Raw genomic sequence first — 17,445 nt, 5'->3', positions numbered from 1 at the left:
AGCTTGGGAGCGGGGTAGGTGGCCTCATCAAACTCATCATTGTTGCTGAAGTGCAGGTACTTCATGATGAGGGTGAAGCGGGGCTCGGACATAACAGATCCAAAGAAAGGGGTACTGAGGATCTTGATAGTGGTCCAGTACCACTTCTGCAGCGGCTTACCGACAGCTCCATGGAGGATGATGAAGCCCAGGAACACCCAAATATCATCACAGGTGACAGGTTCCCACTTCCAGCTCCAAGAAAACCTTGGTAGAAAAGCACCATCCTGCTACTGCGCTGCATACCGATTGGTCTCCTCCACGATCTTCCGGATGACCTCATCAGTAAGAAACAGCTCCAGGTAGAACAGAGGAGTGTGGTCGCATGCAATCTTCTGCCCAGGTGCCCCTGTGAAAGGGAACCTGGGTGGCGGAGCTTGAGTGGGGCTCTCCAGCTCACACCAAGTGCATGCGACACTCACTGGCTCCTCGGTTTCGCCGTCACTGCTCTCCGACGACAGGTCACCGGAAACCTCGCTGTCCGTAGACTCCTCAACGAGCTCCTCCTCACTGTCGCTTCCCTCCAGGACATCCAGCAGCTACCGGTCACACAAACCCCTCCGGGAAGATGAAGCCATGACCCCAAAGCAGGATAGGGGGTCAAAGGTCAGCGACAGGAAAAAAAAATCAGCAAATGCAAACACACAGGGACCACAGCGTCTTGAAAAAGACTAATATAACTGCAATATGTATGTAGCAAAGACTGGAAAAGGCTGGAAAGGTAGAAATCACTCAAAGCACAGAAATCGCAAAGCAGAGCTGACAAGCAGACTAAGCTATGGACACTGGGACTCTGAAAGAGGAAGAGGTGTAACTGTTGTGGCCTTTTATTCAGTGTGCACAGGTGTTTGCTAAACATCTTTAAATTACTTTGGCATGATTGGATTAGAATCAGCTTTGTGTACTGATGTAATCCAATTATGCAATGTATGCGACGGCCACCCGGGGGCGCCTGATCAGCATCAGAGGAAGTGGCTAGGCAGTGCCATCTTGCCTGCCCAGCTGATCATGCATGGAGGAGAGCTAATGGGAGCCCGGGAGGGTGACAGAGGGACCCCCCAGCAGCAGCAGTACAAGGAGGGAGAAAGAGGGAGCCCGCGGCAGCCCACTGAGCCGCCTGGAGGCGGCGGATGTCCGCAAATCGAGACCGGGAGGATGACAGAGGGACCCCCCAGCAGCAGCACAAGAAGGAGGGACATTTTAACTTTACCAAAGGTGTGCGGGATACCGCTTAGGGCGCAGGAGGGAGGAGCAGTGGGCGCAGGCACAGGCAGAGCAGGCCAGTGAAGCAACATGTCAGGGCACAGAGTGCCCATCATTGAACCTGGTGTCATGCGGTGCTCGCTTCTGTTGCCATGGTGCCGATGCTGCTCTGCCTCCATCCGCGCCTGCTGGAGCTGCAGCTGAGGTCTCGCAATGGCCTCTGCAGTATTGCAAGCGGTGTTTGTCATGGCACAAGCACCATTCTCTACACCCCGAACACAGGGCATTGTAATGGCCATGCTAGCTCCTCCCCCATCCGTGCATGCTAGGGTTGGTGGAGCAAGGAAGAGGTCAAGTCTCCAGGTTACACTAGGGACAAGTACGGGAAGACAAGGTCAATCACGCACTGTCTATTTGCTACCCACTCTCTACCCCTACCACCCTCTGTCTGCCCCATACTGCCCTCTGCTTTTTACCACTCTGCTTGTGCCCCACTACCCTCTGTGTTCTTCCCAGTGCCCAGTTTGTGCTCCACACTGCTCAGTGTCATTTTTACTGGATTTCGTATGCTGCATAATGTTTACAGAATTTAGTATGTGGCATCAATTTTGCTGAATTTCGTGTGCAGTGTCAAGTTTGCAGACTTTGGAATGTGGCATCATGTTTGCTGAATTTTGTATGCAGTGTCAGGTTTGCTGACTTTCATATGCACGGTCATGTTTGCTGAATGTCATAATATGGCGTAATATTTATTGAATTTAGTATGCGGCTTCACGTTTGCTGAATTTTCTATGTGGCGTCATGTTTGCTGGCTTTTGTATGCGCTGTCAGGTTTGCCGAATTTAGTAATGTGGCGTAATGTTTATAGAATTTTGTATGCAGCGTCTTGTTTGCAGAATTTTTCATTTTTACATCCTGTTCACTACGTTTTGTATTTGGTATCATGTTTATTGAATTACGAATGCAGCGTGAGCGTCACATTTGCTGAATATCGTTTGTTGCGTAATGTTTACTGAATTTCATTTGTGACATGTTTACTGCATTTTTGTATGTGATGTCATGTTTATTGCATTTATTTATGTGGGGTCATGTTTAATGCATTTTATATGCAGCCTAATATTTACTAACTTCATATGTGGCATCACATTTGCTGAACTTTGTATGTTACTTCATGTTTACTGCATTTCTTATGTGGTGTAATGTTTACTGAATTTTGTATGGGGTATCACGTTTGCTGAATTTTGTATTTTGCATCATGTTTACTGCATTTTGTATGCAGCATAATGTTTACTGACCTGTGTATGCAGAATCAAGTTTGCTGAATTTTAAATGTGGGGTGTGTGTGTGGGTGGGGCACTGGAAACTGCCCTGGCAATGAGTATTACTTGTGATAATCCGTTATCATTTCCCTTAATATTATATTTCTGTAAACTGAATGGCATCTTTAGATAGATCATTGTAAAGGAGTAATCTGTATTGACAGTAATTATGACCATAAAAGTAATACTGAATACTTTTTGTATTAAATGATCTTACCTCTTAGGCTTTCACCAAGATAAATTTTATATCGCAGAGAATTGCAAAGCGTAACTCCCACAAACTTTCGGTACCAAGTTCGTTTGACATATTGCTTTCCTTGACATCCACTAAAACTTGAATCATGCTTGAATGCATAAGGTATCCAAATGGGCTCACCACCTTATGAAATATAACAGTACTAAGATGACACAATAGTACGCTGATTGGCACAACTTAATTACTGCACAATAAATATTAAGTCTGACAGTCTAAAGGACTATCATCATTTTAATTTAGTCATGAATAAAATTAAAGTTACCTGGAGGTCTTACGATGAGCAATGGATTATCTGTAAAAGCAAAAGCAGAATTTACAGTTGTTCACAGATTAATATAAATAGTTCCAAAATACCTCAACACCCCCCACATTGACCCTAATTCAAATCCCTTTTTCTCCAGTGAGATCATATTTCATCTTCTGTTTAGGATAACTTTTTAACATTCTGCAATTAAAAATATACCAAAAATAGATGAAAAGTACTGTTCAAATTATTCTGAGTATTTTCTTGCTTGCCTGTGGCTTAAAAGGCATTTTATCGATAAAGTGTCAAGACATCACTTAGGAGAAAACTTAGGAGAAAAAGGGAATTGGATAAGGGCTATTGGGCCTTATTCAATTTACTGTTTCTGATGAGTTTTCTCCTATAAGATAATTTTTTTTAATTGTATCTTTAAAATACATTTTCAGCATTTTGCAAACTAAAAAAGTACCAAAAAGTAGGAAAAAATACTATCAAAATTATTTTGAGTATTGTCTTGCTTGCTGGTGGTTTAAAAAGTATTTTATTGGCAAGATGGGAAAATATCACCTAGGAGACAACTCCGGAGAAAAAGTTATTTGCATATGGGTCATTTGGCCCCTATTCAATTAACTTTTTCTCCTAGGTGATGTTTTCACACCTTATCAATAAAATGCCCTTTAAGCCAGAGTTCCCCAACCCTTTCCTCAAGGACCACCAACAGTACATGTTTTGCAGAAAACCAAAGTACATTCACAGTTGAGGTAATTAGCAAAGCTGATTAACTACCTCTGTGGATTTCCACAAAACATGCACTGTTGGGAACCTTGCTTTAACCTCCTGAGCGGTATGGACGAGCTCAGCTCGTCCATCACCGCCGGAGGCTGCCGCTCAGGCCCTGCTGGGCCGATTTTTATCAAATAAAGTGCAGCACACGCAGCCGGCACTTTGCCAGCCGCGTGTGCTGCCTGATCGCCGCCGCTCTGCGGCGATTCGCCGCGAGCAGCGGCGAAAGAGGGCCCCCCTAGCCGCCTGAGCCCTGCGCAGCCGGAACAAAAAGTTCCGGCCAGCGCTAAGGGCTGGATCGGAGGCGGCTGACGTCAGGACGTCGGCTGACGTCCATGACGTCACTCCGCTCGTCGCCATGGCGACGATCTAAGCAAAACAAGGAAGGCCGCTCATTGCGGCCTTCCTTGTTTATTATGGGCGCCGGAGGCGATCGGAAGAACGCCTCCGGAGCGCCCTCTAGTGGGCTTTCATGCAGCCAACTTTCAGTTGGCTGCATGAAATAGTTTTTTTTTAATAAAAAAAAAACCCTCCCGCAGCCTCCCTGGCGATCTCAATAGAACGCCGAGGAGGTTAAGTCACCAGCAAGCTAGAAAACACACTGAATAACTCTGAAAGAACTTTTGACCTACTTTCTGGTACTTTTTCATTCGTAGAGTAGCAAAAATGTGTTTTAAAGAGAAGATGAAGAATTATGTCCCAGGAGAAAACTTGAATTGAATAGGGGCCTTTGTATCTTACTAAAAGGGACAGTTACACTTCCTGCAGTCTTGGGTGCAGTTATATGCTTTCCTGTACACTGACATGCCTGTCTTTTATATTCTGTTCAGGGCATAATTCAGTCACTTTTTTTTTACTTCAAGCTGCTGAGCTCATAAAAGACAGTAGAGAGCTAGAAGGCAAATGTAAATTAAATAAAAGCTCTCTTATGCCTTCGCATAAGTACAAGCTCCGGCATGTCTCAATGACTCTCTTTTGGATCTGCAAAACTAAGTATCTCACCATGAGTTTTACTAATAAATAAATGACAGTAAACTAAACCTGATCTGTCATCACTGATGCTAATTAGAACATTTTAAGGTTCCATCAATAGCAGCCTTAAACTAACTGTCCCTGGACAATGTCAAAAGTCTTGTGTTCAGCACCAGTGACCCCATTCTGGTGTGCTCTTTCAGACAGCAGAAAAGCAGAAACCCATCCCCATGAGGTCATTTCACAGCCTCTGCACCAGTGCAAAGGTTGGAACACAAGATCACGTGAGGAGAGGAGGAACAGCCTAGATCATGAGACAACTGTAATCCTCTACTCCCTCAGGAGGAGGCTACTCCCGCAAGGAAGAGGGTACTTTTTCCATTGTAGGGCTGCTACTAAAGCAGCCTTTAAGGACCTCTATTGTAAAAAACTGTAAAATTTTAAATACTTATAAATGTACATATTTCCTAGAGTAATATGCACTATAAATTACTTTTTCCTATGTTACTGTTACTTACAACAGGAAATAAAAACATTTTAGATACACGTATTTTAAATTGTATAACTTTTCACATTAGTGCTCTTATGAAGTAATTTCTTTCTTTCTCTTTCTTCTTAAAGGAGAACTGTAGTGAGAGGTATATGGAGGCTGCCATTATGATTTCATTTTAAGCAATACCAGTTACCTGGCAGCCCTGCTGAGCTATATGCCTGCAGAATCACACCAGAAACAAGCATGCAGCTAATCTTGTCAGTTCTGACAAAAATGTCAGAAACACCTGATCTGCTGCATGCTTGTTCAGGGTCTTGGGCAAAAAGTATTAGAGGCAGATGATCAGCAGGATAGCCAGGCAACTGGTATTGTTTAAAAGAAAATCAATATGGCAACCTCTATCTACCTCTCACTACAGTTCTCCTTGAATAGTTTTTTTTATATTTTTGAGATAAGCTGAAATGTCTGTGGTTGCATGCAATGGTGGTAATTAGTAATGGCACAAATTATTTATGTAACCTTATGGAACGAGAAAGGCAAAAAGGGTGCTGGACATGTGGGCGCCGCTGGACACTGCCATAGACTGTAATGTGAATTACAATAACGCTCAAAGGGTAATTTGGGTGCTGGCAAAAGACAGAGCCCAATTACGAGAAAAAACTGTGCAATTCAGCCGCCAGTAGCTGGCAGCCGAATTGCATCTTATGGCAGCCTGGAGGGGGAATAATAATATGGCCAGGAAATTTGCGATAGCAGGGTGAGACATTTTTTGGCTTCACCCTGCACCCAAATTTCCCAAGGTCCCTTTTTGCGGGTTTGCCTCTGGAATGCTACTAATTAACTGCTGATGAGGCTTGAGAACAGATTTGGTAAAAACTGTTTTAAGCAACCTGGAAACACATAGTTTTCCCTTCTTTTTACCCAGAACACATTTTGGCTGGTAATTCTCCGTTTTCCACTACTGGCTATGATCCTACCTGACTCTGTAACAAATGTCACGGAGGGGCTCACAGGTCCAAGTCCATGTGGATTTTTTGCTTGTACTTTGAAATAATACCTTTTAATAAAAATAAAAAGTTATTTTAATGAACAAATCATTTATTTGGAAGAAGTGGGTTATATGATGTAATACAGATCATACTGTACTGGGCTGCTGCAGTGTCAAATATTGTTTTCTTTACAGGCAATGCTTGGAAAACATTTATTGTTCAGGAAAAACAGAAACGCCAAATAGACAGATGTTTTATCTCACCTCCGTACAAGTTTTAGAAGAGTTTCCCCACCACCAGCCTCCAGATAACTGCTCTGATGCTAGAACTACACTTGGATCCAACTAGCTGTTATGGATAAGAGGCAGCTCACACTTGGAAATCTATTCTAATCATATGACTTTCTGATGTCAGCCTGCAACAAGGATGGAAAAAAGCTGGGCAGCTTTAAGCATAATGGTAACCTCAGAAATGTTAGCAAGTTCATCAGAAGCACATGGAAATTTCTTAAACTGAAATCTAAGCTATTTTGAAAGACTACAAAATGAAAAAAAAAATCATTATGATAATCTGCAAACAAGGCACTATCAGAAACAAAAGCTGGAATTGCTAATTGTACTAATTATAATAATGGTTTAAAGAGAAACACGAACTCCAGCACTCTCCAAGCAAAACTTCATTTATTGATGCCACCAAGCACAGGTACAAGAAAAGCACCTACTGTCTAATGCTGTTTCGCGTTGCCCAAATGGGCCTGATAAATATGCTCAATCAAGTGGGTAGCACCCACAATGCTTTTGATTGATCTTTTATGCTGGAGAAAATCCTCCTTTAATGGTTGGACTTTCTTGCCAATACATGGTTACGTACCAATAAACAGCAATACACAATACAATATGCAGTACAATTAAAATGAGCATGTCTGATGCTAAAACCAGGATAATTAATGTACAATTGGTATCCTGCATATTTTATGTTCTGTTATGCGTTGTTATGGATTCCCAATAACACTGAATCCAAAATTGACATTTAAAAGTTCGCAGTTATACTTGGATTACTTCCTCTTTGATCTGAATAATGGTTCCTTATAAAGCAATTCCCAAGGATGGTCATCCCTGAATGATCACTTTAGTAAAGGCAGGGATATGATGCAAGAATTCAGGGTCATTTCAAACAATAAACCAGTATCATAAAGTATCATAAAAACAGGTAAAGTAAATACCTATGTCTACCATTTGATCTTCCTAGATGTCTTTATCAATTCATTATGGTCAACCCCAAAAGCCAAATGATACACTCCTTTCAGATAATGAACCAGAAATGTGCAGTCCCTAAATCTCCCATTGATTTCCCTTCTTAAGTTCCTTAAGAAGTTTTTATCCAGGATAAAATTGCAAGGAATGCATTAGTCTCTTGGGTATATAAATGCCTTAGACACTTAGGTGCTGCATGTATGAACTTAGTATAAATCAAAATGTTACTTTCAACACAATTGTTTGGGGGGGGGGGGAATAAAAAATCAAGTTTATACCTGAGTACAAATCATACATAAAAATGCATATCGGTTATCCCCATAGCCCTTTTTCTTTAATTGTGGATTGTTACCTTTAGATGATATTAATTGTATATAGCCACTCTCACTAATACAGCTGCCTACACAAGGCTAACGTTTTGAAACAGTGAGAGTTGCTGAAATAAGTTGCATATTTACGGTTTGATAATGAATGGTAACACCATATTTTAAGTTAAGTGAAAAAAAAAAAGATGCGTACTCATGTGTAAAGTTACATGGAGATATTTTTGTACCATGTGTTATATCTTGCATCTGCCTGCAGAGGTTACTGAAAGAATCAATTCGGCTGCACTGCTCGCGAATTCAAGCGACTACACGATGGTTGTTGTGATACAATCCACGGAAGTAAGTGATACAATCCACCGTGACCACCACTTAACGATGCGCGATCACCTCGGGGGCAACATTGTTTAACATTAAGTTAAATTATGTTGCCTGATGCCGGGTAACATTGCCACAAATATCGTCGGGTGGGTTCTCAGCTTTAGGTTTTTGCTTTGCTTTGTTTTCTTCTAGCCAATTTTAGAAAATCCAACTTGCCTGGCAAACTGCAGGTGAGTTGTCAAGTACATTCTGGCTAGCAGTGATATTTTCACTCCTCTTCCATGAAGCTGTCTAGGCACAAGTGACAGTTGTATGAACAGTATTTTCAGTCTCAGTCACTGAGACATCTGCTTTGAAGTTCTCATAAATCTCCTGGTCACCTTCCTTAAGGTGGCCACACACCATACAATTTTTTTGAATATCTTTTCAATTCAAGAATTGCAATACATTTTTCTGACTGATTCAAAAATATGACCAATGTACCACAAACATATGTTAACATTTTCCCCAAATATGACAAAAAGTATTGAAAATCCAGAATGCTTGGGTCTGTACATCAGAGAAATCCAACACTCCCAATCTTCTTTCATTGAATAAAAACGGGAAATTCAGATTTCTCAAACTAATGGAAAAAAAGCTTTCCATTTTTCTGTACAACCAATTGTTTTTATTGAATTGCTGTAAAATTGGATCATTTTATTGTATGGTGTGTGTGGCCAACTTCAATCTACATCTTTCACAGTCACTTTTCATGAATGACCTGTTCTTGGCAGAATTACAATTGTGCTATACTCTTCCAACTTATTAATGGTTGCATTGGATGTAATCTAAAAGAAGTTCAAATACATGGAAATGTATTTGGTTCCTTTCCCCTAAGTTTTAAGGGATTTTGTGGTTCTTGTAGGGGCCAAGAGCACCTAAACAAGAAGTAGAGAGAGACCAAGAGCCCAATGGTGCAGTATCATTAGGTATAAGGGGACGACAGTATATATCATTATATACTCACAAAGGTTGGTTGCAGTTCCTGCAACCACCATATAAGCCTGCGGGGGAATTCACCGCCCCCGCTCGGTGCTCCAGGTCCTGCTGGATACCGGACAGCCGCTCTCCTGTAGTTTAATACACTTTACAGAAAACTGTAAAGCTATTACCTCCAAAGGAAGAAGATACATACACCAGTTCAACTGGAAGAATATTTATTCAAAAAAATTGACGATTTTTTAATAAATATTGTGTCAGCTGAACTGGTGTCTGTATCTTCTGGAGAGGTAAGCGATTACTTTATTTACACATTAGGTTTTAAAGTTTTAATGTCAATATATTTTTGGTGCCTCCACCGCACCCTAACTTTTAAATCACTTTTTTCACTTGGTTGCTTGGAGAAAAACTTTGTCTTTATGGTGTAGGTTATAATACTGTTTAACTAGATCACTGCCAGGTCTTAAACTCCAGTTCTTGAGGGCCATATCCATGCCAAACACTGGCGTACCGATAGGGGATGCGACCCCTGCCGTCGCGGGGGGGCCCGCTCAGGGACTTTTGGGGGCAGGAGGGGTCGCAGCATAAGAGGAGAGTGTGGCAGATCGGTGCTGAGGGGGGAAATTCCCCCCCCCCCTCCCTCACCTCGGGCTCTCCTCTCAGCGCTCCCCCTCCTGAAATCATTGGTGGCACCGGGCAGGCAGCAGCAGCAGCAGCGGTGGCGGCAGGATGATACATTACCTCCTTCTCACTGGAGGACTTCCTGTTTACACAGGAAGTTGCAAGAAGCTCTTAGAATGGAAGAAGGAGGTAATGTATCATCCTGCCGCCACCGCTGCTGCTGCCGCCTGCCCGCTGCCACCTATGATTTCAAGAGGGGGAGCGCTGAGAGGAGAGCCCGAGGTAAGGGAGGGGGGGGGGGATTTACCCCCTCCCCACCCATCTGCCACACTCTCCTCTTATGCTGAGACCCCTCCTGCCCCCAAAAGTCCCTGAGCGGGCCCTGGGGGGCGGATTTTTTTTCCGCAGGGGGGCCCAGAGATTTCTAGGTACGCCCCTGATGCCAAAGTTTAGAATGGACTGAAAAATGGAGACGTGTTCTACTTTATGAACTACACTTTTCCTGCTTCACACCATTTATTGTTTGATCTGTGCCAAAAATGTGTGAGGACCTCGGCCCTTGAGGACTGGAGTTCAATATCCCCAATAGATGCATGCGCACATCAATTTTACAAATGCTTTGTGAATCAGGGCCAATGTTGCTGAAATGAAGATCAAATATCTCTATGTGAAAATACATTGAAAAAGAAAAACGTTTATGGAGTGTCCTTACTATTTTGCATAGCCGTCTACTGTATATCTTACTGTTATGACAAAATGGAAGATGGACTAGTGAAGAAATTCTGTGATAATACTTTCAACTCAAACAATCCTTGAAAACAGAAATCAGGTCTTTCATTTGGCACTTGTAAAGGGAAAAGTCAGTTTAAAAGCAGAGCTAAACTTTCCAAATCAAATTGTTCTCCAAACAGTAAATCTTTTATTAGAGCAGACTAAAAAAGTTTTACTCACAAGTTTTGTGGAAGAAATCATTCATACAGGGGACTGACAGGACTTTGGAGTATGTAAAATCAGCTAAACACACATACTGATGGGAAAAAATAACTGGACATAGATATCTATGAGGACTATCATTGGCTTTAGTTTATGGCTAATACTGTTCACATTCAGAAAAGTAAAGAGAGGACCAAGAGTAGGGAACGATGACTGCACAGACATGATCACCAGCATTTTTATAGAGAAGTAGGCAACCTAAGCCCATTTAAAAACTACTCTAGGTCTGTCACCTCCACATGTCAATGTGCCCGCCGCTCACATGAGCCTGCCTGCCCCTCCTGGCCCCCGTCCTCCCCTGAAAGCAGCACATCATTCCCCCTTAGTGTCTCTGTGTCCCTGCACATGCGCACTACGAAATAACACACACACAGGGACATGGGATGCACAGACACAGGGGATTTATTAGTTAGGATGGGACTGAGCAACGAAAAGTAAGAATTGTTTTAATACACGTTTTATGTCATCTTTTTAGTAGTTTTAGCATACGCTTGCAAATAACATTTTGCTGTATTAGAGATCTAATATAGTAAAAGGAAGTTGTAATTTGCAGTGTGTGGATGCAGTGTGTAATGTTGGATATAATACAACGGCCATTTGGTATAACTTGTATTCATGGGAAGCCATGTTTCATTTTCTGTCTATGTCATATGAGTATGTCTGCTAAAAGCCAGTCTGGCATGTAGGCTGTGGGGTAGAATTGTCAGGATGGAGGAAGCTGCTAATGTGATTTTCTGTATGTCAATGGAAATTACATTTGCATTCAGTTCCTCTGGAAGCAGGGAGCTGCTACTTAGCAGCCATTTGGCGAAGAATAGCCTGTGTCTGCATGGGTTTGAACTCTGTGTATATGTAAACAGCAAATATACAAACAGACTGTCTGCGTCTGGACAGTTTAAAGCTAAAACAGGGAGCCTCCCTATGCTGTATCTATCCAGTCATTTGGCACTTTTATTGGCCTGATGAAGCGGGCTCAGACCTGCGAAACGCGTTGCCTGTGCTAAATTAAAATCTTTTGCTACAGACAAAGATTTTGTTATTGAGGTAAGCCACCTCATATTATCTATTCACTTTTAAGCTGATTTTAAACGCTTTTATTTCAACCAGGGCACCTCTTTACCCCAATTGTGCTTAGTTCACCCCCATACACTTAGTGTTTGAGGGGTGGTGACAGATCACCTGTGGGTCCACCACAGTGGATGCCTGTCCCTGTTTCTCCAAGGAGAGCGACCAGATCCAGGCCCCGGCTGGAACTACCCCAAGTGGAGTCGGGTTTATGGTCTCCACCTGCTTCTTACGGTCGGTTGCCCTTTGCAACCCCCCTTTGTGAGTAGTATTTTTTCAATTCAATTTTCTATTGTATACAGACATACTACACTATTGGGCTCCTGTTTTTGTCTCCTATATTTCTTGAGCAAACTGTCTTGCTGTGTGTCTTTGTAATTTTTACTTTGTTTTTGTAAATCATTTTGTATATATTCCTGTCTGCACTGTTCCACTTTTTGGAATATTAAAGATTTATTTAATAAGCCTGACTTCTGATGTACTAACAGCTCATAGCCTAGAGAGAGACTACAGTGTAATTTGCGTTACAAGTTCAGTGCCTGATTGTGTCTTGCTACTGTGTGACTGTATTGTGTGTGTGGCGTTCCCATATTTGGCCTAAAGCGCAAAGCTGACCCAAATACGAAAATGCCAGACTGAGTGCAGACCACTCGACAGCAGAGTGGGAATTGTTGGAGTGACTAGCAGCAGCTAGTGGTGGCAGCGAGAAGTGTTTTGAAGGGTGACAGCCTTGTGTTAGCTTGAATAAGGCTGCTTCCCCTTGCGATCTGGTCAAACCCCCAGTCGGGAACCGTATCTGCAGGCGTGCCGTGGGGCTGGTTCCTGACACAGTGCTGTGCACACATATTACAACTGCCGCCTACTGTGGGCGCGCATGTGGCAGGGGTGGGGGGCATATGGTGTAGGCTCTGCTGTGGATTCTTTAACCATTTAATGACAATGTAACGTATTAAAACGTCATGCTTTAGCCTATTAATGTCAACATGACGTTTTAATACGTCACGTGTTCCCGCCGCCGCTCCGCACGTGTCCGCACCGCTACCACCGCTGTTTCCATCGGGATCCCTTGTTAAGCGATTGGGGAAGAGGACTGAGCAGTCCTCTACCCAATCGCAATGCCTGAAGTGAATGGACGTGACCGCGAACAGCAGCCACCTCCATTCATAAAACAGGAAACTGTTTAAGTTTAATAAAGAGTAAAAAAAAAAGTGATAACTTCCTTAACCTCCCTGGCGGTAAGCCCGAGCTGAGCTCGGGCTATGCTGCACAGGGAGATATCTCAGCCCCTGGTTGGGGCGATTTTCACAAAGTAAAGTGCTGTGCGCGCAGCTAGCACTTTGCTAGCTGCGCGCACAGCTTGATCGCCGCCGCTCTGCGGCGATCGCCCGCACGCAGAGGCAGAAGAGGGCCCCCCCCCCGCCAGAGCCCTGCGCTGCCCGGACCAATGAGTTCCGGGCAGCGCTATGGGCTGGATCGAGTGCGCCTGACGTCAGGACGTCGGCTGATGTCCATGACGTCATGCCGATCGTCGCCATGGCGACAGGAGAAGCCAAACAGGGGAACGCGTTATATACGCGTTCCCCTGTTTGCTATTGTTGCCAGTGGCGATCGGACTAGAGGGCCACATGCGCCCTCTAGTGGTGTTTCATGTAGCTACCACTCTGGTAGCTTTACATGAAACAAAAAAAAAACTAAAAAAAAAAGTTTTTTCCGCTATCTGAAAAAAAAATTAACCGCCAGGAAGGTTAATGGGAGAGTGTTCACTAGCGCCATCTTGTGGCCAAAAAGTATATTACACATACAAGCACAAACAAACTATGTAAAATACACAATATTAACCACTTCCGGATTCCGGGTGGTTTGGCTGATCTGTGCTGCGGGGGCTCTTCAGCCCGCAGCACAGATCAGAAATCAGGCAGGGTGATCAGACTTCCCCCCTTTTTTCCCCACTAGGGGGATGTCCTGCTGGGGGGGTCTGATCGCCGCCGCGCTGCTGTGCCTAGCGGGGGGGCTCCTCAAAGCCCCCCTCCACAGCACTAGTCCTCCCTCTGCCTCCTTCCCTCCCTCTCCCGTCCCCTGTGTGCGGCGCAGGACGGAAAGCTGTCCTGCGCCGGATAGGATAGGCTTTAGCCTATCAGATGCCGGCGATCCCCGGCCAATCAGAGGCCGGTGATAACCGATCTCCGTCACGGCGCTGCTGCGCAGCAGCGCCGTATGTATGTAAACAGCGGGGAAGATCTTCCCCGCCTGTTTACATTTACCCTGCGAGCCGCGATCGGAGGCTCGCAGGGTGTTCACGGAGACACCCTCCGTGAACTGACATGGAACGGCCATGGAAACCGCTTCAGGATTCAGGGGCGTACTTAAGCGTATGCAGAATCCTGAAGTGGTTAATAACATTAATAAATTACACCTCCAACCCCCCCCCTAAAAATAAACACTTGTAAAAAAAATCAGCTTAAAATCAATAAATAAATAGTTGCCTGAGGGAAAATTTATTTTATTTTATTACATAGGAGTTTTAATTATGGCTAGAACAAAAAAAAACAAAAACAGAAAAATAACACCTATATTTCAAAATAATATATTGTCGCCATACATTGTGATAGGGACATAATTTAAACAGTTTAATAATTGGGACAACTGGGCAAATAAAAAGTGTTGGTTTTATCCACAGGAGAATGTTTAATTTTAAAACTATAATGGCTGAAAACTGAGAAATAATATTTTTTTCCATTATTTCTGTATTTTTCCCATAAAATGTATTTAGAATAAAAAAATTCTTAGCAAAATGTACTACCCACAGAAAGCCTAATTGGTGGTGAAAAAAACGAGGTATAGATCATTTTCTTGTGATAAGTAGTAATAAAGTTATTAGAGAATAAAAGAGAGGAGCACTGACATGTGAAAATTGCTCTGGTCCGTTAGGGTAAAAACCCTTGTTAGTGAACTGGTTAAAAAAAATATTGGGGATTACTGGTTAATATAGAGCAGCCTGTCAACTGCTCATGAGGCAAGAAGTGTAAATCCACTTTCATAAAAAAAAAAGATGCATATACCATTGATTCACAAACAGAAAGGAGCCAGTGGTGATACATCAGCAAGACTGCAGCTAATGCAGCATTGAAGTTCTTTCATTTATTTTCTTGAAGCTTCAGGTGGACTTTACCATGGATTCCGTGTTTGTTAAAAATTGCTGTGACTTATATCAGTGCTAGACAGATAATTTTGTGATTTTATTTCAAATTATGTTTTGATTGCAGTTAGCAGCCATCTATCAATATCTAAAGGAGCTTGCGAGCTCAAAAAGCAAATGTCAAAGCATAAAATCAGTACAGGGTTGTGGTTGTGGGCGGCGTCCCCAGGTGGTGAGAGTACCAAGGGCGCCGCCCACACCGCACCCCTTCTCATTTATATGGCATGCTGCTCCCAAGTCAATGTTGCTAGCATGTTCCCAAATCGTTGGGTGATTTTAAACTTAGGTTAGGGTGAGGACCCCGAGAGAAGCCTGCGCGGTGTCCCTGCTAACATGCTTCGCAGCGTGGAACCGATGTCTCTCTCAATCAGAGAAGTGTAAGGTCCCCTAAAATAAGTTGAATAATGTGCAATGCATAAGTTTGCTTCTATTATTTGTATTGTGAGATGCATTAGTTCTTAATGCACCTGTTCTACTGCAATGAGCAGAGTTGTGCCTTTGTGAGGCTTATTAGCCCTAAGCAGTGAGTGTTTGTCAGGTGCATCTTGGTTAAATGCGCGACCATTTAATTGAATCTCTTGTTGCATAATAAAATCAGTACATACTCTCTAAATAAAGGCTTTCCAGCACACAAGCTGCCCTTCCAGCATTAGCTGCAGGAACATTGCTTATAATCAGTAAATGGACACTCCTAACAGTTATTTTCCTGCTAGCAGTAGAAATGGTCAATGTGATGCTAATATTCTTGGCTTGCATGCAAATTGTCTGCAGATTGGAACTGGTCCAATCAAATTGATCAGAAAGTGAATTTGATTTGCCCAATTCCAAGCTGAATACAATTTGTGTTAAATGTGCAAGCAAGCTGAAATTACTTGCATGCCCATCTATAGTTAGCAGCACTGCGGAAGAAATAAAAAAATAATTGTTTATGCTTCAAGTTAAGAAAGCTTGACTTTTGTTTGTAAGATTCTTGTCGTAAATACATGTAAAACAGTTTTTTTGTTTTGTTTTTTAAATCAACAATAGTATATATTCAAGTTACTATGAATGGTTTTGGATTAAAACAAAAATAAGGACAAGTAGAATAAAATGCTAAACTTACACAAAAAATAATGAATTCTATACTCCCTCCCCTCAAATGCCCCAGAAAAGAGGCACACCATAAACTTAAAAGATTTTTTAATTGACATTTTAGTTTTGAGCCCAAAGTCATATACAGTAGGCCTGGATCCATTGTTCACCTGCACTCCGATGCTCATCTTTTCGATATCAAGAGCTCGGCAGTGTGGGCTTTCCCCCCCTCCAGCAGAGCTTTTCTGTACGAGAGGGTAAATGGGAGGTTGTGGTATCCAACCTCTCTCATACATTCATGATGCAAAAGGCCATTATGTTATCTAGTAGTAACAATTTTGTTCCCCTTCCAAAAAGCCTGTGGAAGGAGGAGTATCTAACCATCTGCAACATGATCAACATTAAAGTATTCTGTAGATATTTCAGAAACTTATAAAGCTTATTTTATTGTGGGGCTTTTTCTGGGATGTTTGGGGAATGAGAGATATAAAGGTTGTTTTTTTTAAATACGTAGTTGGTTTAAAAAGAAGTGGAGGAGAACTGAACACTCTTTATAAAAGGTCACATAGTAAATGGTAAAACAATCAGGACTTAGTGATGTGTTGAAATACAATTAAATAACTTAGCACTTGGTTTTACGGCAAATCTCTAGAGCAGATGTGGGTAAGACAGTATGCAAAGTTCATGTCTGCTCAACAGCCTCTTATAGTCCTTCAACTCTTTCCAATTTCTAGCCTATCAATTCATATCATTATTTCTGAGCCTGGACACATTCCATTTGGATGATGGATACAGAGAGTAGAACTGATCTAAACCAGTGCAATGGCCAATGCTTCAATTATCTAAAATTATAGAAACTGATATTAACTCTTTTTCACCAAAATATGTTTAAGTGCTATAGAGCATTGGAAAATATGAGACTATCGCTTATAAAACTTTAACTTCATTTATTGATATGCATTTTGCTAAGCTGATTGGCTAACTTTCTCTCCTAGTGCTAGATTTACAGCCAGGAACAGTAGTAACTACAGAGTGCCAAAATATTTAGGCAATTTTTTTCTCAGTTAATACAGATGTCCAAAACATTGATTGATCCAGTGTATCTGCCGTTCCTTTTGGTCAATGTGTGCTCCACTACTCCCAGCTGTTCTAGAGTCTATTCACACTCCATACTACATAAATAGAGCAACAGAGCATCTAGTACTGTATGTCCCCGATTTCACCCTGAAGTGCTGAAAGATCTAACATAAATGTTGGCGTAAGCTGTAACACAAGTGTAGCAGAAATACTGGACTAGACCCAGCTTCTCCAGCTCACTCTAAACCT

The 17,445-nt window shown here is 42.4% G+C and overlaps 2 protein-coding genes across 2 annotated transcripts in view; both read right to left on the bottom strand.

The window, feature by feature from the left end:
* The window catches only part of FNDC1 (fibronectin type III domain containing 1), a 274,542-nt gene that overhangs the window by 10,734 nt on the left and 246,363 nt on the right, over positions 1-17,445 (bottom strand). The window contains exons 16-18 of the mRNA XM_068232055.1: positions 6,287-6,366; positions 3,080-3,109; positions 2,779-2,940 (exon numbers count right to left, since the gene is read on the bottom strand). Of these exons, the coding sequence (XP_068088156.1) occupies positions 2,779-2,940; positions 3,080-3,109; positions 6,287-6,366 (272 nt within the window). The remainder of the gene's footprint in view (positions 1-2,778; positions 2,941-3,079; positions 3,110-6,286; positions 6,367-17,445) is intronic.
* The window catches only part of TTLL2 (tubulin tyrosine ligase like 2), a 688,842-nt gene that overhangs the window by 527,508 nt on the left and 143,889 nt on the right, over positions 1-17,445 (bottom strand). The gene's annotated exons all lie outside the window — the stretch shown is intronic.

The sequence above is a fragment of the Hyperolius riggenbachi genome, chromosome 4 (genome assembly GCF_040937935.1).
Source record: "Hyperolius riggenbachi isolate aHypRig1 chromosome 4, aHypRig1.pri, whole genome shotgun sequence".
Classification (NCBI taxonomy): Eukaryota; Metazoa; Chordata; class Amphibia; order Anura; family Hyperoliidae; genus Hyperolius; species Hyperolius riggenbachi.
The sequence above is the reverse complement of the archived record's forward strand: the minus strand, read 5'-3'. Positions and strand labels throughout refer to the sequence as shown.